A 19,419-nucleotide genomic window follows, 5' to 3' on the forward strand; every position below is an offset into this window, starting at 1 on the left:
ACCAAAAACAAAAAACAAAAAAAAAAAAACAAGTATTTACAAACCCTTGGCAGCAGACTGGCTGGTAATTTAACTACTGTTAACAGACACACGAGCAACTTCCTTAAGCTTGGATCTGCAGCAACGCCACCACTCTAGCTCTCACCAGGTCTTTGGGGTGTGTTTCTTGTCTAACCCCTAGATACCAGGAGTCCTCTCCCAAAGCCTGGCAGCAGCCAAAGCCTATCAGCACCAAGGAACCGACACAGCTCCACCCTGAGCAGGCCATGCACCTGCCTCTCCAACACCTGTTGGCAGAGCCTTGCCCTCCTCACGTTCATCCTCACCTCGGCCAACCTTGGTAAGAACACTCAACATTCACTGAGTACGTACTCTGCACCAGGTACTGTTCAAAACATATTATGTGTATTAACTCATCTAATTCCTGAGCCCCATGGGAATGTGCTGGAAGGAGAGAAATTCTTTGGCCCAGATTCCCGCATGGTTTCTAGTCTCTATTTCTAGCTGTGCTGTAAAGCTTACATAACCTAATTTGCATTATGGTACTATTTTTAAAAACCTCCAAAGATCGCTGCTTCAAAGCATCAATGGAATCTGTTAGTTCCTACCTAAAATGATAATGTGGGAAAGGATATCTATTCTTACAACCAACTCAACTGGAATTCTTGACTTAAAACAGTCTTTTGGGAAGAGGCTATTAAGAAAGGAAGGGACTGATTCTTATATAAGTACTAGCTCTGTGCTCTGTAAATAAGGGCTAGAGAGAAACACATCAATATTGAAACCCACCTCAGCAGTAGTTTCTTGGCCCTGCTGTTGTTATCCATTTACCACCTGTCTCCTTTCCAAGACTCCTAATAACACTGAGGAACCTGTGGTCACTGCACAGCATGGCGTCAGACTGTATAGGGTATGAGTTTGAATACACAGAACCTTTCTCATTCTGGATGATTCAGAGATAGCCCCCACCCTCTCTCAGGAGGCACTGGCATAAGATGAATGGGAATTAGGGGAAGACCATTCACAGAGCAGGTTGTTTTCAGCTTTAACTGCTCTTAATGACCCTGGTGTATAGGGCTCTGGATTGCTTGAAATCTAATTGCTGGGGTGGGGGCAGGGAAGGCAGGGGGGATCTCCTTAGTTCTTTCCTCTAACTCACTACTGAAGATTTCCCTCCAGTTATTAATGAAATCTAGGAAACAGGGAAATTATGGTGAATGATTGAGTATAAGGGTGAAACTTTCTCATTTGTCATTAAAAAAAATGTGCTCAGTGTTTAAATTAACCACTTTGTCCTTTGTTCTACTATAAAAACTACTTGGAAAGGACTGTAGTATTTGTTATGAATTCATTTCATTACATTCACTTATTGGACAGAGGTCCATGAACATAAACCAGAGTAGGTTTCAGGCTCTCAAAACTGCCAGGGAAATATTTTAAATGAGTGAATTTCCAAGTGACGCCTATTTTGGTGATGTCAGAGGGCCTACATTATTAAACAGTTTATAATTAAACTAATAACTGAGCTGATATTCTTTTTGCCACAGTTAACAAAGTATCTGGTTCCCAAAGTAGGATATTTGTAATAGGCCCAATTCCAACAACAAGGAGACTGTCAGAATTAAAATGCTTCCACTGGGCACAGCCTCTGTTCACTTGTACCCAGAAGAGGACCTGGCACCTAATAGGCACTGGGCTGTTTCAGCAGGACTGGATCGCACTCAGTACTAGTCAGCTATACCTCGTACAACCTTTTATAGAGGCCAAAGCCACATTAAATGTACATACAGATTCTGCATGGAAAAAACAAGAGTTGTTCCAGCAACTTTAAAGTGAGTAATCAAAAGAAACTGCTACTTAGAAACAAATATGAAACATGAAATTCATTTTAATCTACATATATCAAATACAGCCTTAGCACAGAACATCTTACACAATTAAATGCATTTATGGGACACACCTAAATGAAGCACATCTTTATTAAAATATCTGCCTAACCCTCACATCTTTACATGAAGTCCATGATGGTTGAATAAGGTGGGAAATAAATAATCTAGCTACCTAACCTGGAAAAGACAGATGGATTGCTTTAAGTCTATTTGGTCTCCGCAGACTCGATATTCACCACCCCGAGTCTTGCTAAAGTTGGTTCTGCAAATAATTAACTTAGCTCAGTCAATTATATACTTTTCCATAGTTACCATAATATTTTGTTTTGTTTTTTTTTCATTTTCTATTGCTTTTTTTTTATGGCTTCTTGCTGTTGTTGTATTATGGCATACAACACAGATCAGAGACTTTCATTTCTCGGAGAAGTTTCTCTCCTTGAGAAATTGGCACTTTGATCCCCAGCTTGTGTAACAGCTTACACATACGGATCCTACCAGCACTGTTACCAACCTTGCTGCCTAGGAAATTCCACTGCTTTGGCCAAAAGAGTGCCCTGTCATTAAAATCTTCTTAGATGAACTGTTCCTATCACTGAATTCTTACATTTAAACAGGTATGTGTGTGTAATTTACATACATGTTATATCCTAAGTTTCTACACACACACACACTTAGTGTAAGTGAAATGTCTGTCTTGAATAAAAAGCAGTTACAAGGGTATTAAAACAAATGTTGAAAAATAACTATTTTACATTTAGACCATACAATTTTTAAAGGTAATGCGATGACATATGACCTAAGAGATCAAATACATCATATATGATTGTCATATATGCATGTTGTCTTAATTGACTATTTTTCTCTTTAATCAGAAAATAAAAGAGCTTACCTTTGTATACTGAGATCACAGCTTACAGTCACTATATCTCAGCCTATTTTATACAAGTGATATGGCTACGAAGGTCCGAGGAGAACGAGAATAAAGTGAGATAAACGTGCTGAAAACTGCTTAAAAGTATTAACCTGAAATACACAGAGGGTCCAACACCAGTTTTAAAAATACATTAACGAGGTATTCTCAGCTCTTCAATTAATAGTGGTGGCTGATTCATGATTTTCAAACATTCACCCAAAATTAAAAAAAAAAAAAAAAAAAGCAAAGGCCAATACCAGCAAAATCTCTCAGTGGTTGGTTCCCCAGGCTAACAATTTGAGAGAGACTACAAACCACTTCAGAACTATGTAAACTCAACTCCTTACTTCACCACCCATGCACTTCATCTAGTCGGCATGAGGTATGTTGGAAATCTACTGGACCAATTACCTTGCACAAGAGATGGGGTACTCCTGCAGCCTGAAGAAACACGAGCTGCAAGCCACATCCCTGGCTAGGGGCCAGTCCCCATGCAGAGGATATGGCTTCAAGGAGGACCCCTATCTCTGAGAAATTATAGTAACGCTAACTGACGCAGTCAGGAATGTAACTATTTATGTGCTAAAAAGTGTAAAAACTGTCAGAACATAGCACAGCTCACACACTAATGTTAAGCTCTACACTGATCTGTAAACTCCCTGACGAGAAACTATGCTAAAAAGGGGTTAAGTACAGATATTGCTAGGTTTCCAAAGGAAAAGTTTTAAAACAGACACCGTGGCTTTGAACAAAGTATTGCTCTTCTTTAAAATGATCAGTCATTGCTTTCAAAAAGAGGGTGTCAGAGTGGTGTGTCTGAAAGCTGGCTAGCCTCAGGGTGTCACATTGCTCTTAAGACCAAGACATAGAAATTGCCATTTCAAGCCAGACAACCTGATGGTTCTAGAAGTCAGAGAAGAAATCTTGAGGGCCCAAGTGAATAATAAATGGTGCGACGCTCAGAGGCTGGCAATAGGGGCTGTCAATGAAAAAACCACCTACAGTGGAGAAAAGAGCAGAGAAGCAAAACTTTATGTTAATTTCAGGCAATTTGGTGAAGCCAAGAGCTTCATTTATATTTCTCTGCTCTTTCGGCTGTAAGTGGAATTTTCATTACAAAATGGAAGGGTGGGAAGGGCAACAGGTGGGGGGACACTTAATTCATTACAGAATTTAAACAGTTGAACTTGCATGGTTACCACTTCTAACAAAGGACTGACAGCTCGATTATTTTAAGTAAAGCAGAGAAATGTAAAAGTTTGCAGCAACTGGGCAGGTTTACAACATGGTTAGTAACTTCCAACAAACAACAAAATTAAAAAAAAAAAAAAAAAAAGACTTGGTAGAAACCATTTGAAATGACTGCCATCATGGTGGAAAACAGCACAGCTCCCTTTTCACCATTACAGAGGGCGTGAGTTATGAAGCAGAGCAGCTACTTCAAAAGAATTTTCTAATGAGAAATCTCTAGAGAGATTCCAACGTGGAATCCAAATTTGATGACCAATTTCAAATAACAATACAGCCGCAGCTGCCAATTAATAGTATTCCAAAGACAATGAGGACTACTGTAAAGATTTAATTAATAAAAACTGGACACTATCAGCCATGCTTTTTCTTCTCAGTGATGGCTCTGTTTCATCCATAGGTCAGCAAAACGCATCAATGAAACATGAAAACTCCCAGCTGAAATGGGCCCTCTTGTTTATGTCTAGCCACTAATGCACAGGATGAGAATGATAAGTTACAGCTATTTCCAGCAAGTGACGAGGTTTTATTAAAGTATCACCCACCACTAATAAAGACAAAAGACCAAGGAGAAGAAACAAACTAATCATTGTGTAATACATATCTGAGAAGTGACACTAACATTTGTTGTACATTGCCCATTTCACCTTTATTTAGTGGTCCCAAAGAAATTTGGTACAGAAATTTGCCATATTTTGTGAAGCCCATTCTCATGGATGGGCCCTGTCAAGTTCCCAAAAGCAGAATTGACTAGGGAAAATGAAAGCTAATTCATACTAAAAACAGACATTTTTAAGACATGGTGCCTTTTATTGACAGGGGACCACACTGCTGCTCCTTCATGGGGGTGAGTACCTTAATGAAACCATTGACCTTCTAGTAACATCATTGGCTTTCCAAACAAGGTGAGAATGCAAGTGGAGGACTTAGGTCTGCACCCTTTACAGAACAGCACAATGTTACCCACTGATCCATTTCCACCAGCATCATCAGGTGTCTTAAAAAGAAATGCTGACCCATGGCTGAAACCTGTCACTTTTCACAGCAGCACTCAACAAGAACTGGGACAATCGAAGAGCAAGTTTTTATGGGGACCCTGTTGCTGCTTTAGATTCTGATGTAATTGAAGAGGAAAGGAGACCCTTCAATGAATCCCAGCAAAATCGCTAATCTTCTATCTGCGTGAAAAAAGCCAGGGAGTGAACACAATATCTTACAGAGTGAAGAAGGCCACAAGAACAAGAGAGGGTGATTGATTGATTAATTTATTATTTTTAAAAACTTGGAAATTCATAAACTAGGATAATCACATTCTCCTTCCCCATCTCTGGGTAGTGCCATCATTTTAATAAGCAATGCTCGAATAACAGAATGGAACCTTTATCATGGGGATGCCCTTGTACAGCAGGAGTACAAAGGGCTTACAAAGTGACTAGACTGGCTCAAACTAACAATCACCTTTGCTTTGTTTTAGCAGTTTGCTTACAAGTGAATGGGCTTCTAGGGCTAAGTTATTAGTTTTCAATTCCTTGTAATTTGATACCAAAACATATCAAAAATAATAAGCTAAAACAATATTCAAACCCATATTTTATTGGCTTTATTACACACTTCAATATGTACAAAGTTAAAGTTAAATGAAAAGTCTCTATTGTATTAAAAAAAATAACTACAGCCCAAATTAAAGTGCCCTGGGGCAAATACATATCAATTAAGAATCAGTGACTGCATCAGGAACCAGGCAGTAGTACTCTGTGTTACAACAAAGCAGTTTATTTGTGATCAGTGTTTGAGACTCTATACATCCTTCACAAATTTAATTTTACATAATCTGATACGTCTCTTAAAACTTAAACTTTGAACTGCTAGACTTTCATTTCCCTAGAACAGAAGGGCTGGTATAAGTTATTTTCCAGAAATGAGGTACCGTTTTCACAGAACTGGTTTCTTTTTTTTTTTTTTTTTTTTTCAAGTTTTAGAGAACTAAATTTGCATTTGTTAAAATCAAAAAGTAGGAAAGATGTTCTTTACAAATAATTTTGATCAAGTATGTGTTCAAAGAAAGCAGGATAAAAAGGCTTTTTCTCTAACATTCTGTATTGTACTGTATTGTTGTTCAATAGGAATTAGCTTCTGTCATTTGCTAAAAGAATGAGTAGTGGGGAACAGGATATGTTGGAAATTTCATAACGGGTAACAGAACCATTCTCTTGGGTAAACCTACAGAGAAAAGAAACGGAGAGGACTCCAAATAAGTTTTAATATTCCAATAAAAATTTCAGGTAAATAAATATCTGACAGTAATTATCATTAACCTTTTCCAGATCAGTCAGTCAACATGTATACCATTTTGCAAGAGGCCCATAAATCGCTCACAGATCTATTTTGAAATTGCTCTTAATATTTTGATAAATAATATTTTCCACTCTCAAAATCAGGATGGCTACATCTAGGAAGCAATTTCATTGAGTGGGCTACCATGAATTCTGAAAATCAAAAGCAATGCTATTGAATCATGTTCTAAATTGACTGTAGAAATCCATATGGGTTCTCAATGTGGCATATCACATATTCCAGGAGAAACGGGTTGTCAAGGTTCAAAGCATAGCTTTCCATGCAGACCTCAGCTCCAGCTGGAGCCATGGCCAGGCGTTTACTTAACTTCTAAATGGCTATGGCCAATATTGGCATGGCAAATCTGGAAAGATTAATTACTTTCTGAATTTGTAATTAATACGTTCTTGTGGCCTCACAAACTTCTGCATACTCAAGCATGATTTGAAATCTGCTCCTATTCCTATTCTAATATTTAACCTATGGAGAAATCACAAAGCAGCAACAGCAGGTATTCAAGAGCACCAGATGATCAGAGGGAAATTACCCCACATGCAACAGCTTTACAAAGGCCAAAAGACATATTTACCTTACAGCCAAAATAAAGCATTGTTTTAGTAGGTTTGCATCACAGTAACATTTAAAAACCAAATCTTTTATGTGAAAAATGGGGGCATCAAATTTCACCAGCTTTGGAAGTCAGTTATATGGCACATGGAAGAGAGGAGCTTTCTGATGTAGGGGCTCAGAGGGCACAAGGTGAAAGTATAATGTTAAAGGAGGAAAGGGAGGAACAAGAGAGAAAAAAAGACCGAGGAAAAACATGAATGTAACTTAGAATCTAGATATAAAAGTATTTCCAAAGGAAAAATCAAGCTCTAGCAAACCTTTACTGAAGAATTTGAAACTTACTGTATGTCTAAAAGAAAGACACAGATTTAAATATCTGCCCCAAGCGGCAGATGCTTTGGCACTTATACAAGACATAGTACAGTGAGTCTAGTGAGCCAAAATGTATTTGGATAAACAGACCAGACCTAAGTCACAGAGAGGATGAGGTGGTCAGGAGACCCAGAAGCCAGCTGAATAGTTAAAAGCAAATGGCCAAACCCAAACCCAAAGGAACTAGAGAGTTTGAATTTAGAAGGAAATCTGGGTAAGCTTATTATTGCATTAGTTTCCAATTCCTAGTTACCCATATGGCTCAGTTCAAAATATGGGGAAGCCTTGACCACACCTGAGTGTGCCAGAGGATATAAAGGATATAGCTCCAGGCTCTGCACTTTGCCTAAAAGCAAATTTGCTCCAAAAGTTTGACCCTTGTAGCTTCACATCTTTCTAGGATATAAACTATTTTAATGGGCAAAGTGGTCAAATTATTTTCTACTTATGTCCACAGTTACGAAATCAGATGAAGGTTCAGTTTAGCAGTGTTTTAGGAACACAATTTTCATCCAGACAAAAATGGCAAAGCAGATGCGTGAAGAGAAAAAGCACAATGCGAAGGTCTGAGGCTCATGTAGAGGACTAATGCCAAAACTGGCAATACAGGAAGGGCCTTTCCCTGCTGTGTGGATGCACAGCCAGCCTGGGGCATGCTGACACACACACTCTTGCACACACACTCTCTCATGCTCTCTTCTCTCAATGACAACACCCTGCAGATGGCTGATTCTATAACATGTAGCACCTGAGTAGAAAAAAATGTCTAAGAGCATATCACTGACTCCAAACCTATTGCCTCCATTGCCACATAAACCTCATTCAAAAGTTATCCAAAGGGCCACTGGGGTTCATTTATGCATTTGCTTTTATTTTTTATTTTAGAGGGGAGAAGAGAAACACCTATGATATTCTAGCATGTACTACAGACTTCCTGCAGTGAGCACTTAAGTAAGACTGCTGGTGAAACCAACTATCACTTCCTCTCTAGGGCCAATGATACCCATTTACTTCAACCCCAAAGCAAAGTTATGGAAAAGAATGAAGACTACAAATTTGAAGTGAGCAGTTCCTATTCTTGACAAGTTACCCACAACTCACATGGTTCCAAACCAGAAACTTAAGTGTGGCTTTATAACTGGTAGGCAGCCAAGCTAGCAACTGGGTATGGCCCTTCAGTAGCCTTTGAATGGAGTATCAGTTGGCTGTAAGAAGAACTACTTAAAATATTTAATTTCAGTATGGTCAGAAACAGGCAATTAGAACAAGCAGTCCTTCAATCAGGCAAAGCGGAGAGAAGAGCAACTCCAACCAAACCAAGAACCACAAGGTTGTGGCATTTTCAAAGGGAATTTAAGTTGGGTCACTAGAATGAATAAATCTGAGATCCTCCAATTACTTTACAAAAACCCTAGATAGAAACTGTGCTTTGGATTGCTGTGACAGTCGCTAAGAGGAGATATCAGTAAGATGGTGTACATACCATAGGCAGGGGCAGCTGTGCTGTAACCATATGGTGTTCCATAGCCTAGTGCAAAGAAGAAGAAGGCAGATCAGTCCAAGACCCAGGGCAATCATCACTGGCCCAATTCACAAGCACCACCTGCTCAGCACCCTGGGCCCCGGAGGACTTCTTCCAGGTGTTGGATGAATGAGAACCACTGCCAGAATGGTCCCAGTCTAGCCACTCTCTGTGTGCCTGCTTAAGATGTGGGAGCTCCTCATCATGGCCTACAAGGCTCTCCAAGATGTGCCAGCCTATCCTACATCTCTTTCTCACTGCACCCACTGACCCCACACTCTATTTTAACTATCAGTTCCTTGTCTGGGTTCCCCACTAGAGTAGCAGAGACCTGGTCAAACTTATCCGTCGATGCATCATCTGAACCTAGCAGAATGTATGATATATATAGTAGCCACTCACTAATTTGTTGAACAAAAGAATACTTAAAACCACTCAAACTACCAATTTCTCAAAGTTGGCAAAGAGAACTTTCCAAGTATCTTCAGAAAGTAGTAAGAGAGCAGGCTGAGGTCTCAATGGCCATTAAAATGGGCATATGAGTCAGGTCGTGAGCCCAAGGGCAAGGTCTATGACTTGCTGGTATTTCAATTTCTGGCCCAATACAGGGTCTCTCTGTAAATGCTGGTGAATTTGACATCAGCCTCTGGTACCTATGAAAAAGGCTCACATTATTAAGTAAAAGCAAGTACAAAGAAGTTTTTATACCATATTAGTAGGGATTACAAATATTATCTATATTAACAGAAGCTGCAATCTTTACTCTTTTAGTAAAACAGCTTAGATATAGGTAATAGGTAAATAAAAATCACTTGGGGCCAGGTGTGGTGGCTCATGCCTGTAATCCCAGCAATTCTGGAGGCTATGGCAGGAGGACTGCTTGAGCCCAGGAGTTAGAGACCAGCCTGGGCAATATAGTGAGACTCCATCTCTACAGAAAAACAAAAAATTAGCTGGGCATGGTGGTGCATGCCTGTAGTACCAGCTCCTCAGGAGGCTGAGGTGGGAGGATCACTTGAGCCCAGGAGATCGAGGCTGCAGTGAGCCATGACCACACCACTGCACTCCAGGCTGGGTAACAGAGAGAGATCATGTCTCAATAATAATAACAACAACAACAACTTATTATTCATTTATAAATGAAAAAAATTTCTAAAGTAGAACAAGGGCACAAAATCACCATGGCACTTTTACACAGTACCCAAAACAAATGGAGCTTTTTCACATTACCACTCCTTTTTTTGTAACCATTTCTGCTATTCAGAATGATTTCATTCCCTCCTTCTCTGGATGACCAAGTGCAACTCACCCTTGAGACCAGGATCAATTATCACCTCCCCTGCAAAGTCTCCCAGGCTTGCTGTTCTCTCTTTTGCCCAACCCATGTTACACTTGCATCATATTGCATTGTGTTTACTCAATTATCTGGTCCTACCCCAGGCAGTCACTGGGGCAGAGGCTAGGTCTTTTTTGAATGCCCAGTTCTAAATCTCCTGTTTGAGACAACGCATTCAAATGTATGCTGAAGAAGTAAACTGCTTTTAGGGACCAACTGAAACAGTTCTGAGGGATGAAAAATGTTTACTTTTTAGTCTATAGTTAAGTCATATAACTCAGTCTGAGTGCTGACTAAATCATATTCAAGAGGACACATGTAGCTGAAATAAGCAGTAGGAAGAGGAGACAGATCAGAGGCCAAAAAAGAAATTAATGTTTAAAAAAGGTTGGCTATCAAATTGATTCCAGAAAACAGAGGCTGTTTGGCTAAGGCTGCAGTTCTAAGGATTATACCAAAACCTCCTTAAGAAGAAATGAGACCATAAGTACTAACTAGGTCATTAATCAGGCCACTGGAGTCCTGATTCTAACTTCACCTTTTACTAGCAAGGTATCTGTGAATGGCACCTGTTATTTTTTTTATTTATTTATTTATTTTTTATTTTTTTTTTTTTTTGAGACAGAGTCTGGCTCTGTCCCCCAGGCTGGAGTGCAGTGGCGCAATCTCGGCTCACTGCAAGCTCCGCCTCCCGGGTTCACGCCATTCTCCTGCCTCAGCCTCTCCGAGTAGCTGGGACTACAGGCGCCTGTTATTTAACCTCTCTGAGCTTCGGTGTTCTATGTACAGTAACTGAGTTGCCAGGGGAATTTAATTAAATAATACATGTAAATATACTGACAACAGTCCCTGCTGCACAGAATATACTCTGCAAATGGTATATAACCTATTCAATATCTAAAGGGACCTAATCTGAATCTTCTCTCGGCCATAAAATAACTTCATTTTTAAAAGCTTCGGGAGACAGGCCTTTCAGGGAGGTCAATGCAATGACACAAGAGAGGAGTCACCATAGAGTAAAGCCTGGCAACGAGCGGCCATAAACGGTTCCTTTCATGATTACTGCCACTGGACCATAGCCATTTACCACTCCAGCAGGTGGTAAAGGGTCCGCGGCAACAAGAGACGTGACCAGATTAAGCCCCAATAGAACACATCATCAAAGACAAGAAAGATGGTTCATCTCTATAACCCACCTATTATTATGAATGAAAGCTTCACCCTTTCAATACACTGAATAAGGCTAAAATTATTAAATATCAGTAGAAATAGTGAGACACACAGAAGACTGTCTTAATTTTATACACATAAACTATATCACACCATAAGAAATTCATAATTTTTTCCTTTTCCCTCACTGCTCCAGCTAAAAACCTTAGGAGCTGAGATATCCTTGAAACATCACTCTTCTTTCTATATATTCAATACATCAATTTTGCTTCCTTTATATTCCTCCCATCTGTTCTCTTCTTGTCTCTCCCTATCTTCTTCCCTGCCTCCAGTAGCAATACTATCAATGTCTCTTGCCTGGGTTAGTAGTCTTCAGTAGCCTTTTTTTAACTGAGGCACAATAGATGTACATAGTTCCGGGGTTCATGTGATAATTTAATATATCCATGTAATTTATAAAGATCAAATCAGTGAACTTAGGAAACCTATCATCTTAAATATTTGTCTTTATGCTAGAACCATTTGAATTCTTCTCTTCTAGCCAGTTTGAAATGTACAATACATTACTGTAAACTATATGCCTTCTAACTGATCTTGTCACTGCTCACACCTATCCCTACATCCAGTTCTTCACACTATAGAAAGACTAACCTTCACAAATAAAGTCTGATCTTGTCACTGTTCTCCTTAGAACCCATCAAGACTTAACACTGCACTTAGGGTTCTAAGACCAAAATCCAAACAACGGCCTCCAGGCCTGGAACTGAGTCGTCCAGCTTTAATTCACATCATTCCCCAGTCTCTCCACTTCTGCCACTCACTGCTCACCACATTCCACACATTCTGGACTTCTGCTTCTTCAACTGAGCCAAATTCCCCAACAACAGCAACACAGTGTCTCTACACATGCTGTTCCTTCTGTGTGCGACACTCTCCCATCCCAGTCTTCTTTGAGTTAACTCCTATTCATTCTTCAAAGCTCAATTCAAATGTCCCTTCTTCTGGGAAGCCTCCAGGGACCCACTAAACTAGACCAGGTTCCTCTGTTACATGCTCTCACAGCAGCATGTCCTTCTTTTTCATCGTACTCATCTCAGTTTCTCGTTGTTATTACTTGATTAATCTACGTCTCACCCTTCAGACTATAAGCTGCATGAGAACAAAATCCATGTCTGCTGTGTGCCAAAGCAGGCACATTCCTTGAGCAATTTACCTACTAGGATTAGCTTCTAGAAGAATCATTCCAAAGCCACATCATAAAATTTCCCAAATGGCCTGGTCTTATTCTTTGAGGAAGGCACAAAGTGAACCCTTAGGGATGTTACCTAAAAAACAATGACTGGATAAGACCCAATCTTCATCACAATTTCATCTTGATCAATATCTACAAGTGGTTTACTTGTCCAGTTAAAAGTACTATACTTTCAATATTGTGAAGAACTTGATTTTTAACAAGACAGCTGGATAATCTACTGTTAAAATGACATAAGAATCAGAAGGGAAGGCAGAGAGAGGGCATTCTCCCAAATCTTCTTTAAGCTGTGTGGTGGAATGGAAAGAGTATGAACTTTGGAAATGCAAACACCTACATTCAAATCCTCGCTCTGTGGTTTAGTGGTTGCTTCACCCTGAGCTAGTTGCCTTATCTCCCTAAATCCCAGTTTCCTTCCTTGGAAAATAATTTCTACCTGATGAAACACTGTGAAGATTAAAAACAATTAAATTTAATTAATTAAATTAAAAACAATTTAATAAGTAAAATTATTTACATGAAACGATCTAGTACATATAGTAAGCTCTAGATAAATTTTTTTTTCCTTTGTGTATTTCTTTAGCCTTTGATGGTTCCCAAACGTTAAGTTTAACAAACACTAATAATGCCAGGCTTTACCCTAATTAAGTAACCTCTTAGCAGTTTTTCTTCCTGTTATACCCAACCTGTCATCTATGTCCTCAATGAAAACACCCTGCTCAGGCATCAAAATTCTCAATCTATGGAACATCCTTTAAGTCCTTGTCAAAATACAGTCCCACAACCAAATGCAATATTGCTCATCTGTCATCTCCCTCCAGGTAGCCTCTCCTCACTCAGCAGATTCCAGGAGAACATCTATGACATTCTGCCAATTCTCTACTTTTAAATTTCTGTGTACATTTATGCCTGTGTTATATTTCCACAAACCCTGTACAACCTTAGAAAATGAAGGAGATACTATTCTTTGAATTTTGGCCCAGTAAAGGGGGCCAATCTCTTGCAGTTTGTACTATACCTGGAGCTATGTAGCCAGGAGCAGCTGTCGCCCCAACAAAAGCTCCCCTTGTTAGAGTTCCTCTTCCTCTGCCCCGAACAGCTTGGACTGCTGCAGACACAGCTGTATTCACAACACCCTTTGCCTGTTAAAATAACACATTTTCATTACTGAAAGAAGAAACATCTTATTTCTTCTATCGTCTCTTCAATGCACAACCACTATGAGAAACTGCGAGCACGTGGGTGAGACCGTGAGCTGTCTGTGATCTTGAACCTTCAATTTATCATCTGAAAAAGAAAAATGATACCTACCTTACAGAGATGTTAAGAGAATAAGCAAATAACTTCTTTTCGCTTGAGTGTTATCCAGAAAGAGTTCATTTTCTACACCAAATTTCAGTAATCAATTTATATCCAAAGTCATTTTAGGCCTTACTAAAGTAATCATACACACTTGGTACCTAGGTTCCAAACCCACTAAATTATCTGCCGACAGACAGAAAATATCTCAGCAACTAACTACATAGAATTAACTGTGAATCTGAGGGGGCTAGTGGGGGAAAAATATAAAGGGCTAAGACAGGAGGACCAAAGATGAGGATGCCAGTTGCTGCTCTAAGTAACTGTGACCTCAGGAAGGTAATATGATTTCTTTGAGCCCGATTCCTCTGCTGTTTGTGTATGTATGTATCCACTACTAATTATCTTTTTTTTTTTTTTTTTTTTTTTTTTGAGATGGAGTCTCGCTCTGTCACCCAGGCTGGAGTGCAATGGTGCAATCTCAACTCACTGCAACCTCCACCTTCCCAGGTTCAAGTGATTCTCCTGCCTCAGCTCCCAAGCAGCTAGAATTACAGGCACCTGCCACCATGCCTGGCTAATTTTTGTATTTTTAGTAGAGACAGGGTTTCACCATGTTGACCAGGCTGGTCTTGAACTCCTGACCTCAAGTGATCTGCCCACCTCAGCTTCCTTTCAAAGTGCTGGGATTACAGGTGTGAGCCACCATGCCTGGCCCCATTATTAAATAAATAAATACCACTTTGAAAGCCCCTTCTTGCTCTAAAATGCCATAATCTATGGAAATCTCCCCACTAATTAAAAATGTGGATAATGATACCCACTTTGTTTTCCTTAGAGTAGAAACAGTAACCGAGAATTATAAAATGAGAATAACAATACTTTGTTTTCCTTACTTTAGAGTAGAAAGAACAACGAGAGAACAGATATAAAAACATTCTAAAAGTACAACAGATAATACCGGGAGTAACAGTAAACAGGACTGTTGAAAAATCTCTTTTCCAAACTAAATTTTAAGAAAATCAAAAGGTATGTAATTTCAAATTGAATATTATAGAAATGCAACAAAAACTCAAGCTAGAAACAATTAAGATTCCCCACTATAACCAAGGTGCAAGAAAGTGGTGCAAAGCCTCAAAGCGTACTCTATGATAAAGTCAACAGTGTCTAAGAAGCTGAAAGAGTCAGAATACACATTGGTTTATCTCACTTTGAAAATGCTCCATTCTTTATTCTTTCCAGGATAACCTCTACCTCTAGTATGAATGGGCAGGAGACAGTTTCAAGGTTAACTGTGTCATGCACAGGGACTGCCGTTTTTGTTTTTCTCTGAAATAAACCAACCCACATATCCAAAATAGACTGTTTCTTGGCCGTCAAGCACATTGAGCACATGAGTTTTATAGCTTCTAGTATGGAAAATTTCTAAAAATGAGTGAACTTCACGTAGACATCTTTCTTTTTTTAACATGACTTAGTCAAAAGTAGTTAGGAAGCAACAATCTGGCAGTAGCAGAATGATTCCACACAAATTTAGCTCATGTCTAGTAGAAACAAACTTAACTACCTAATAAATATTTGCACATGGGCTTTTTAAACTAAAATTAGCTGACCAAATATAAGATGTAATATGGGAAAAAACACCACAAAACAAGGTCATAAAACAAGAACCATCTTTCAACTAATTTAGAACATACTTTGTTCCATGTTTACCAGAAGATTTTAGAAAATACAATCTACTTGTTTTTGACATGTATAATTTAAAGGCTTTAAAAATTTTTTCATCTCAGTAAAAGTAAGTTTTCTCTACCTTTTAGATCCTAGAATTTAAGCAGTGTTTATTATAGCAAATACAAGAAATTTAAACGAATACAAAACAAATTTTGAGATGGATACTATATGCAATAGTAAAATGTCCGTGGCCGTTGGAAGAACTACCTGGTTCTAGGAGGAACCCCTACCATCAATTAGCCGTGTTACCCCAGGCAAGTATTTCCATTTCTTTGGGCCTGGTTTCCTTACCAGTAAAATAAGATCAATTCTACCCTCCTACGATGGACACAGCATATATAACGGAATCTAAATATAATGTTTAACGTAGAATTACACAATCTAAGCTTCCTTTTATTACTTTAAGCATTTTTAATTTCTATCATATAATATATTCAGATGTTATGTTACTATACCAGTACTCTCCGTGAGGCACAATGTGTCTTATATTTTCTTACTCTTTCCCTCACTATCAGGCATATGGTGTATGACTAGAAAATGTTTTCTGAATGCATAAATGAATGGATGGAAGAATCTCATATCCACAAGCATGGAATTAGAGGGCCATCTTTTCTAAATACCTTGCTAAGATCCTGGACATTCAGTAGCACTGACATTCCCAGTGTCAGTAAGGAACAGACGCAATACAGTGCCAAATTTTATGCGGTCTGCAAAGGAAACCCAAAATAAACAATGCAAAAGGACGAAACTGCAAAGGAATTGGAAGAGCACCTGCAGGCTGATGAAAGCAGAGCCCCAGGTGCTCCTGGCAGCTTCCCCAAACTAAACTGCTTAGACCTCACCAAGGTCCAAATTACCTCAAAACTTGACTTCATCAAGAATGACCTCGACCCTCCAAATAATGCTAATAGCCTCATATATACATATAAATATATACACGTACATATATATTTTGTTTAGAAAGTCCATAGAACATGAAACCACTAATCAGATTTGTATTATTCATGATCTAACCCAACGCAAAGGTTGCCAAGTCCAAGAAAAAGAAACAAGTTCAGAAAAAGCTCAAGTGACACATGGACAGGAAAGAAAATTTAATTCCTGTAACATTTTTCACAGGTTCTGCAAAGGTTTCATGTTTACTCATACCTGAGGGATAATCTTCTTTTTCTTATTATTTGCCGCATTGGGTCCAGAAAACAGTTTCTCCAAGGCAGCTAAAGCTGCACTCGCCTTTGCCACTTTCTTATTTGGACCTGCGCCTCGGAATTTCTGTCCATCTACTTCTACCTACAATCAAGAATAACACCTTGCAATTATCCCATGCAATTCCTCTATGTCCTTTTAATTTAAATAGATTATGACACAGAAAACACCAAAAATCAAATAGTGCCACAAGAACTGACTCAGTCTAAAACTTTACATTAAGTTCAGGATATCCTATGTCTTTGAGAAGAAAGATAAGGCTGGCTTGCGTCTGGGTACACACCTCCATTACAAAGCGCTTGTCATGGCTTCCACCAGTCTCTGAGATGAGTTCATACTTGAGACCTCTTCTTTTTTCATTGAGCTCCATTACAGGGTTTTTGCCACTTGCTGTGAGGATAGGGCCCTGAGTTCTTACCTATAAGAAAAGAGAATCTGAAGTTTCAATCAAGTAAGATTTTAGAATATTACATTTCTTATTAATACAATTATGCTAAGAAGGAGGCTCAAAAATTCTACTTCAAAGCACTCAGGGGCTAGAATGAGTCACCTCTGTACACAAATGGCAAAATATCATTAAAGCTGTAAAAGCTCTACAAGCAGTAAACATTGCAGTCATCTGGCCAGCCTTCCTTCGAAGCAGTATTCAAGACCAATGCAGCCTCACCACTATGGGCCACTCCAGGCTCTGCTCTGTAGTGTTCGTGATCTAAGAACAATACTCTAAATTACTAACAACGAGAATAGAACAGTTTCGATTCACATGATGCCTGAGGGTTCATCATTTTTCTTCTTTAGGGTTAGGAAGAAATAACTCTCAATTTGGGATGTGAGAGGGTAAATGTTCCTATACACCTCTCAGTCACTCTAAACAGATTTAAGGGGACCTAAGGTAAAAACAGTTGGCTATAGACTATGGATTCTGAAATTTTAAAATAACAATAAAGGCAGTCACTCTCTGCCCTCAAGGAGCTAGAGTGTAGTGGGAGGGACAGATATCATCACTGCAAAATAACGTACGTTAGAGAGCAGATATATGCTATGGAAATAACTGATTTGAGGGATAAGAATAGAAGTAGTGAAATAATTCATGTAAGAGCATGAAGGTGCAAATGAAAACAGAGGCTAGCATCAAAAGCAAACTAACAAATAAATCCACAAAATACAACTATAATTTTGAGAAAGAAGAAACCAAAAGATAGGGCACTTTTTGAGGTCAGAGATCATGTCTGTAATTCCACCACAGAAGAAATGCTGAACACACAAAATAAATGCCCAAAAGTGTTAATTTCTTTTTTTTGTTTGTTGTTTTTTTGTTTTGAGACAGAATCTCGCTCTGTGGCCCAGGCTGGAGTGCACTGGTGCAATCTCAGCTCACTGCAACCTCCACCTCCTGGGTTCAGGTAATTCTCCTGCCTCAGCCTCCTAAGTAGCTGGAATTACAGGCACCTGCCACCATACCTGGCTAATTTTTGTATTTTTAGTAGAGACAGGGTTTTGCCATGTTGGCCAGAGTGCACTCAAACTCCTGACCTCAGGTGATCCGCCTGCCTCAGCCTCCCAAAGTGCTGGGATTACAGGTGTGCGCCACCACGCCCGGCCCAAAGTATTAAGTATTACGTATATAAACCTAATGAAAATCAAGATTCTCTTAGTATTCTGTGCAGGTTGGATAAGTGGTTGATGCTTCAGACGTGAAACATCAAAGGACAAGTTTAAAAACATCAGTAACATCAATAAACATCTCTTCCTGATGAGTTCTTATAATCTGCATTTTTTGAATTTCAAGGCAAATTTCTAGTCACTGTCTTTAAAAGATAATGAGTGATTTTTGAAACTAGGTCTATAGTAATCACTCTATGCTTTCCAAACCTGAAATCATATCTACAAAAATGTGTCGAGACATAAAAATATCTGAATTTTAATAAATTACTATTATTTTAAACGAAGAAATAAATAAGGGCTTTCTCTTCTCCTTGCTTCCCACCATTACTACAATATACAGAAACAAACTATAAACGTAGTCACTACCAAAACTTCTTATGTCAGTGTAGCTGCTACTAGTGCAGCCCACACTGCTCTCTCCCTTTCTAATTACCTTTGTACTTCATGGTCTGGACCTCATAATTAATGAGCCCTTTTTTCTTTATTATATGTAACATTGTCAGCAAAACAATATCTTGACCTGTGACTGCCACCTGTGAATGACCGGTCCCTCTGAGCAGCCGGCCATGACATCATCTGTCCTCCACAGCATCACAAGAAGTGCCAAGTGTGGCTTTCTCAGGCTTCAGCCCCATCAATCCTGTCCACACTGGCCCACTTGGCACTTCTTAAACATTTACTTTCACAACTCGAAGTCATAACACCTCCTCATCCTTCAGTCCAGAATGCCTTCTCTTCCCCACACGGCAAAGCTCATCATCTGAAGCCTTGCTCACAGTGGACTCCCTTTGATTTTACATGACTGTGTAAGTGTATGTCTAAGAGTCTCACAACCCCTTCCTCCTTCAAGATTTGACATTATTATGTTCATCTTGCCATCACAGTGCTTATCGCATTATATTACTATTTGTT

The 19,419-nt window shown here is 39.1% G+C and overlaps 1 protein-coding gene across 9 annotated transcripts in view; it reads right to left on the bottom strand.

Annotated features, from left to right (window-relative positions):
* Nucleotides 1-1,870: 1,870 nt before the first annotated feature.
* The window catches only part of STRBP (spermatid perinuclear RNA binding protein), a 148,393-nt gene continuing 130,844 nt past the window's right edge, over nucleotides 1,871-19,419 (bottom strand). For 8 of the 9 annotated variants that reach the window (XM_032165087.2, XM_058445193.1, XM_058445191.1 and 5 more), the window contains exons 14-18: nucleotides 17,126-17,260; nucleotides 16,786-16,926; nucleotides 13,625-13,748; nucleotides 8,810-8,854; nucleotides 5,628-6,270 (exon numbers count right to left, since the gene is read on the bottom strand). In XM_032165087.2, coding sequence (XP_032020978.1) covers nucleotides 6,194-6,270; nucleotides 8,810-8,854; nucleotides 13,625-13,748; nucleotides 16,786-16,926; nucleotides 17,126-17,260 — 522 coding nt within the window. In that variant the 3' untranslated portion in view covers nucleotides 5,628-6,193. Of the gene's footprint in view, nucleotides 2,152-2,778; nucleotides 2,913-5,627; nucleotides 6,271-8,809; nucleotides 8,855-13,624; nucleotides 13,749-16,785; nucleotides 16,927-17,125; nucleotides 17,261-19,419 lie in introns of those variants that run through there. The other variant, XR_004249943.2, reaches the window with a different exon arrangement.

Source organism: Hylobates moloch, unplaced genomic scaffold (genome assembly GCF_009828535.3).
Source record: "Hylobates moloch isolate HMO894 unplaced genomic scaffold, HMol_V3 SCAFFOLD_10, whole genome shotgun sequence".
In the NCBI taxonomy this organism is placed as follows: Eukaryota; Metazoa; Chordata; class Mammalia; order Primates; family Hylobatidae; genus Hylobates; species Hylobates moloch.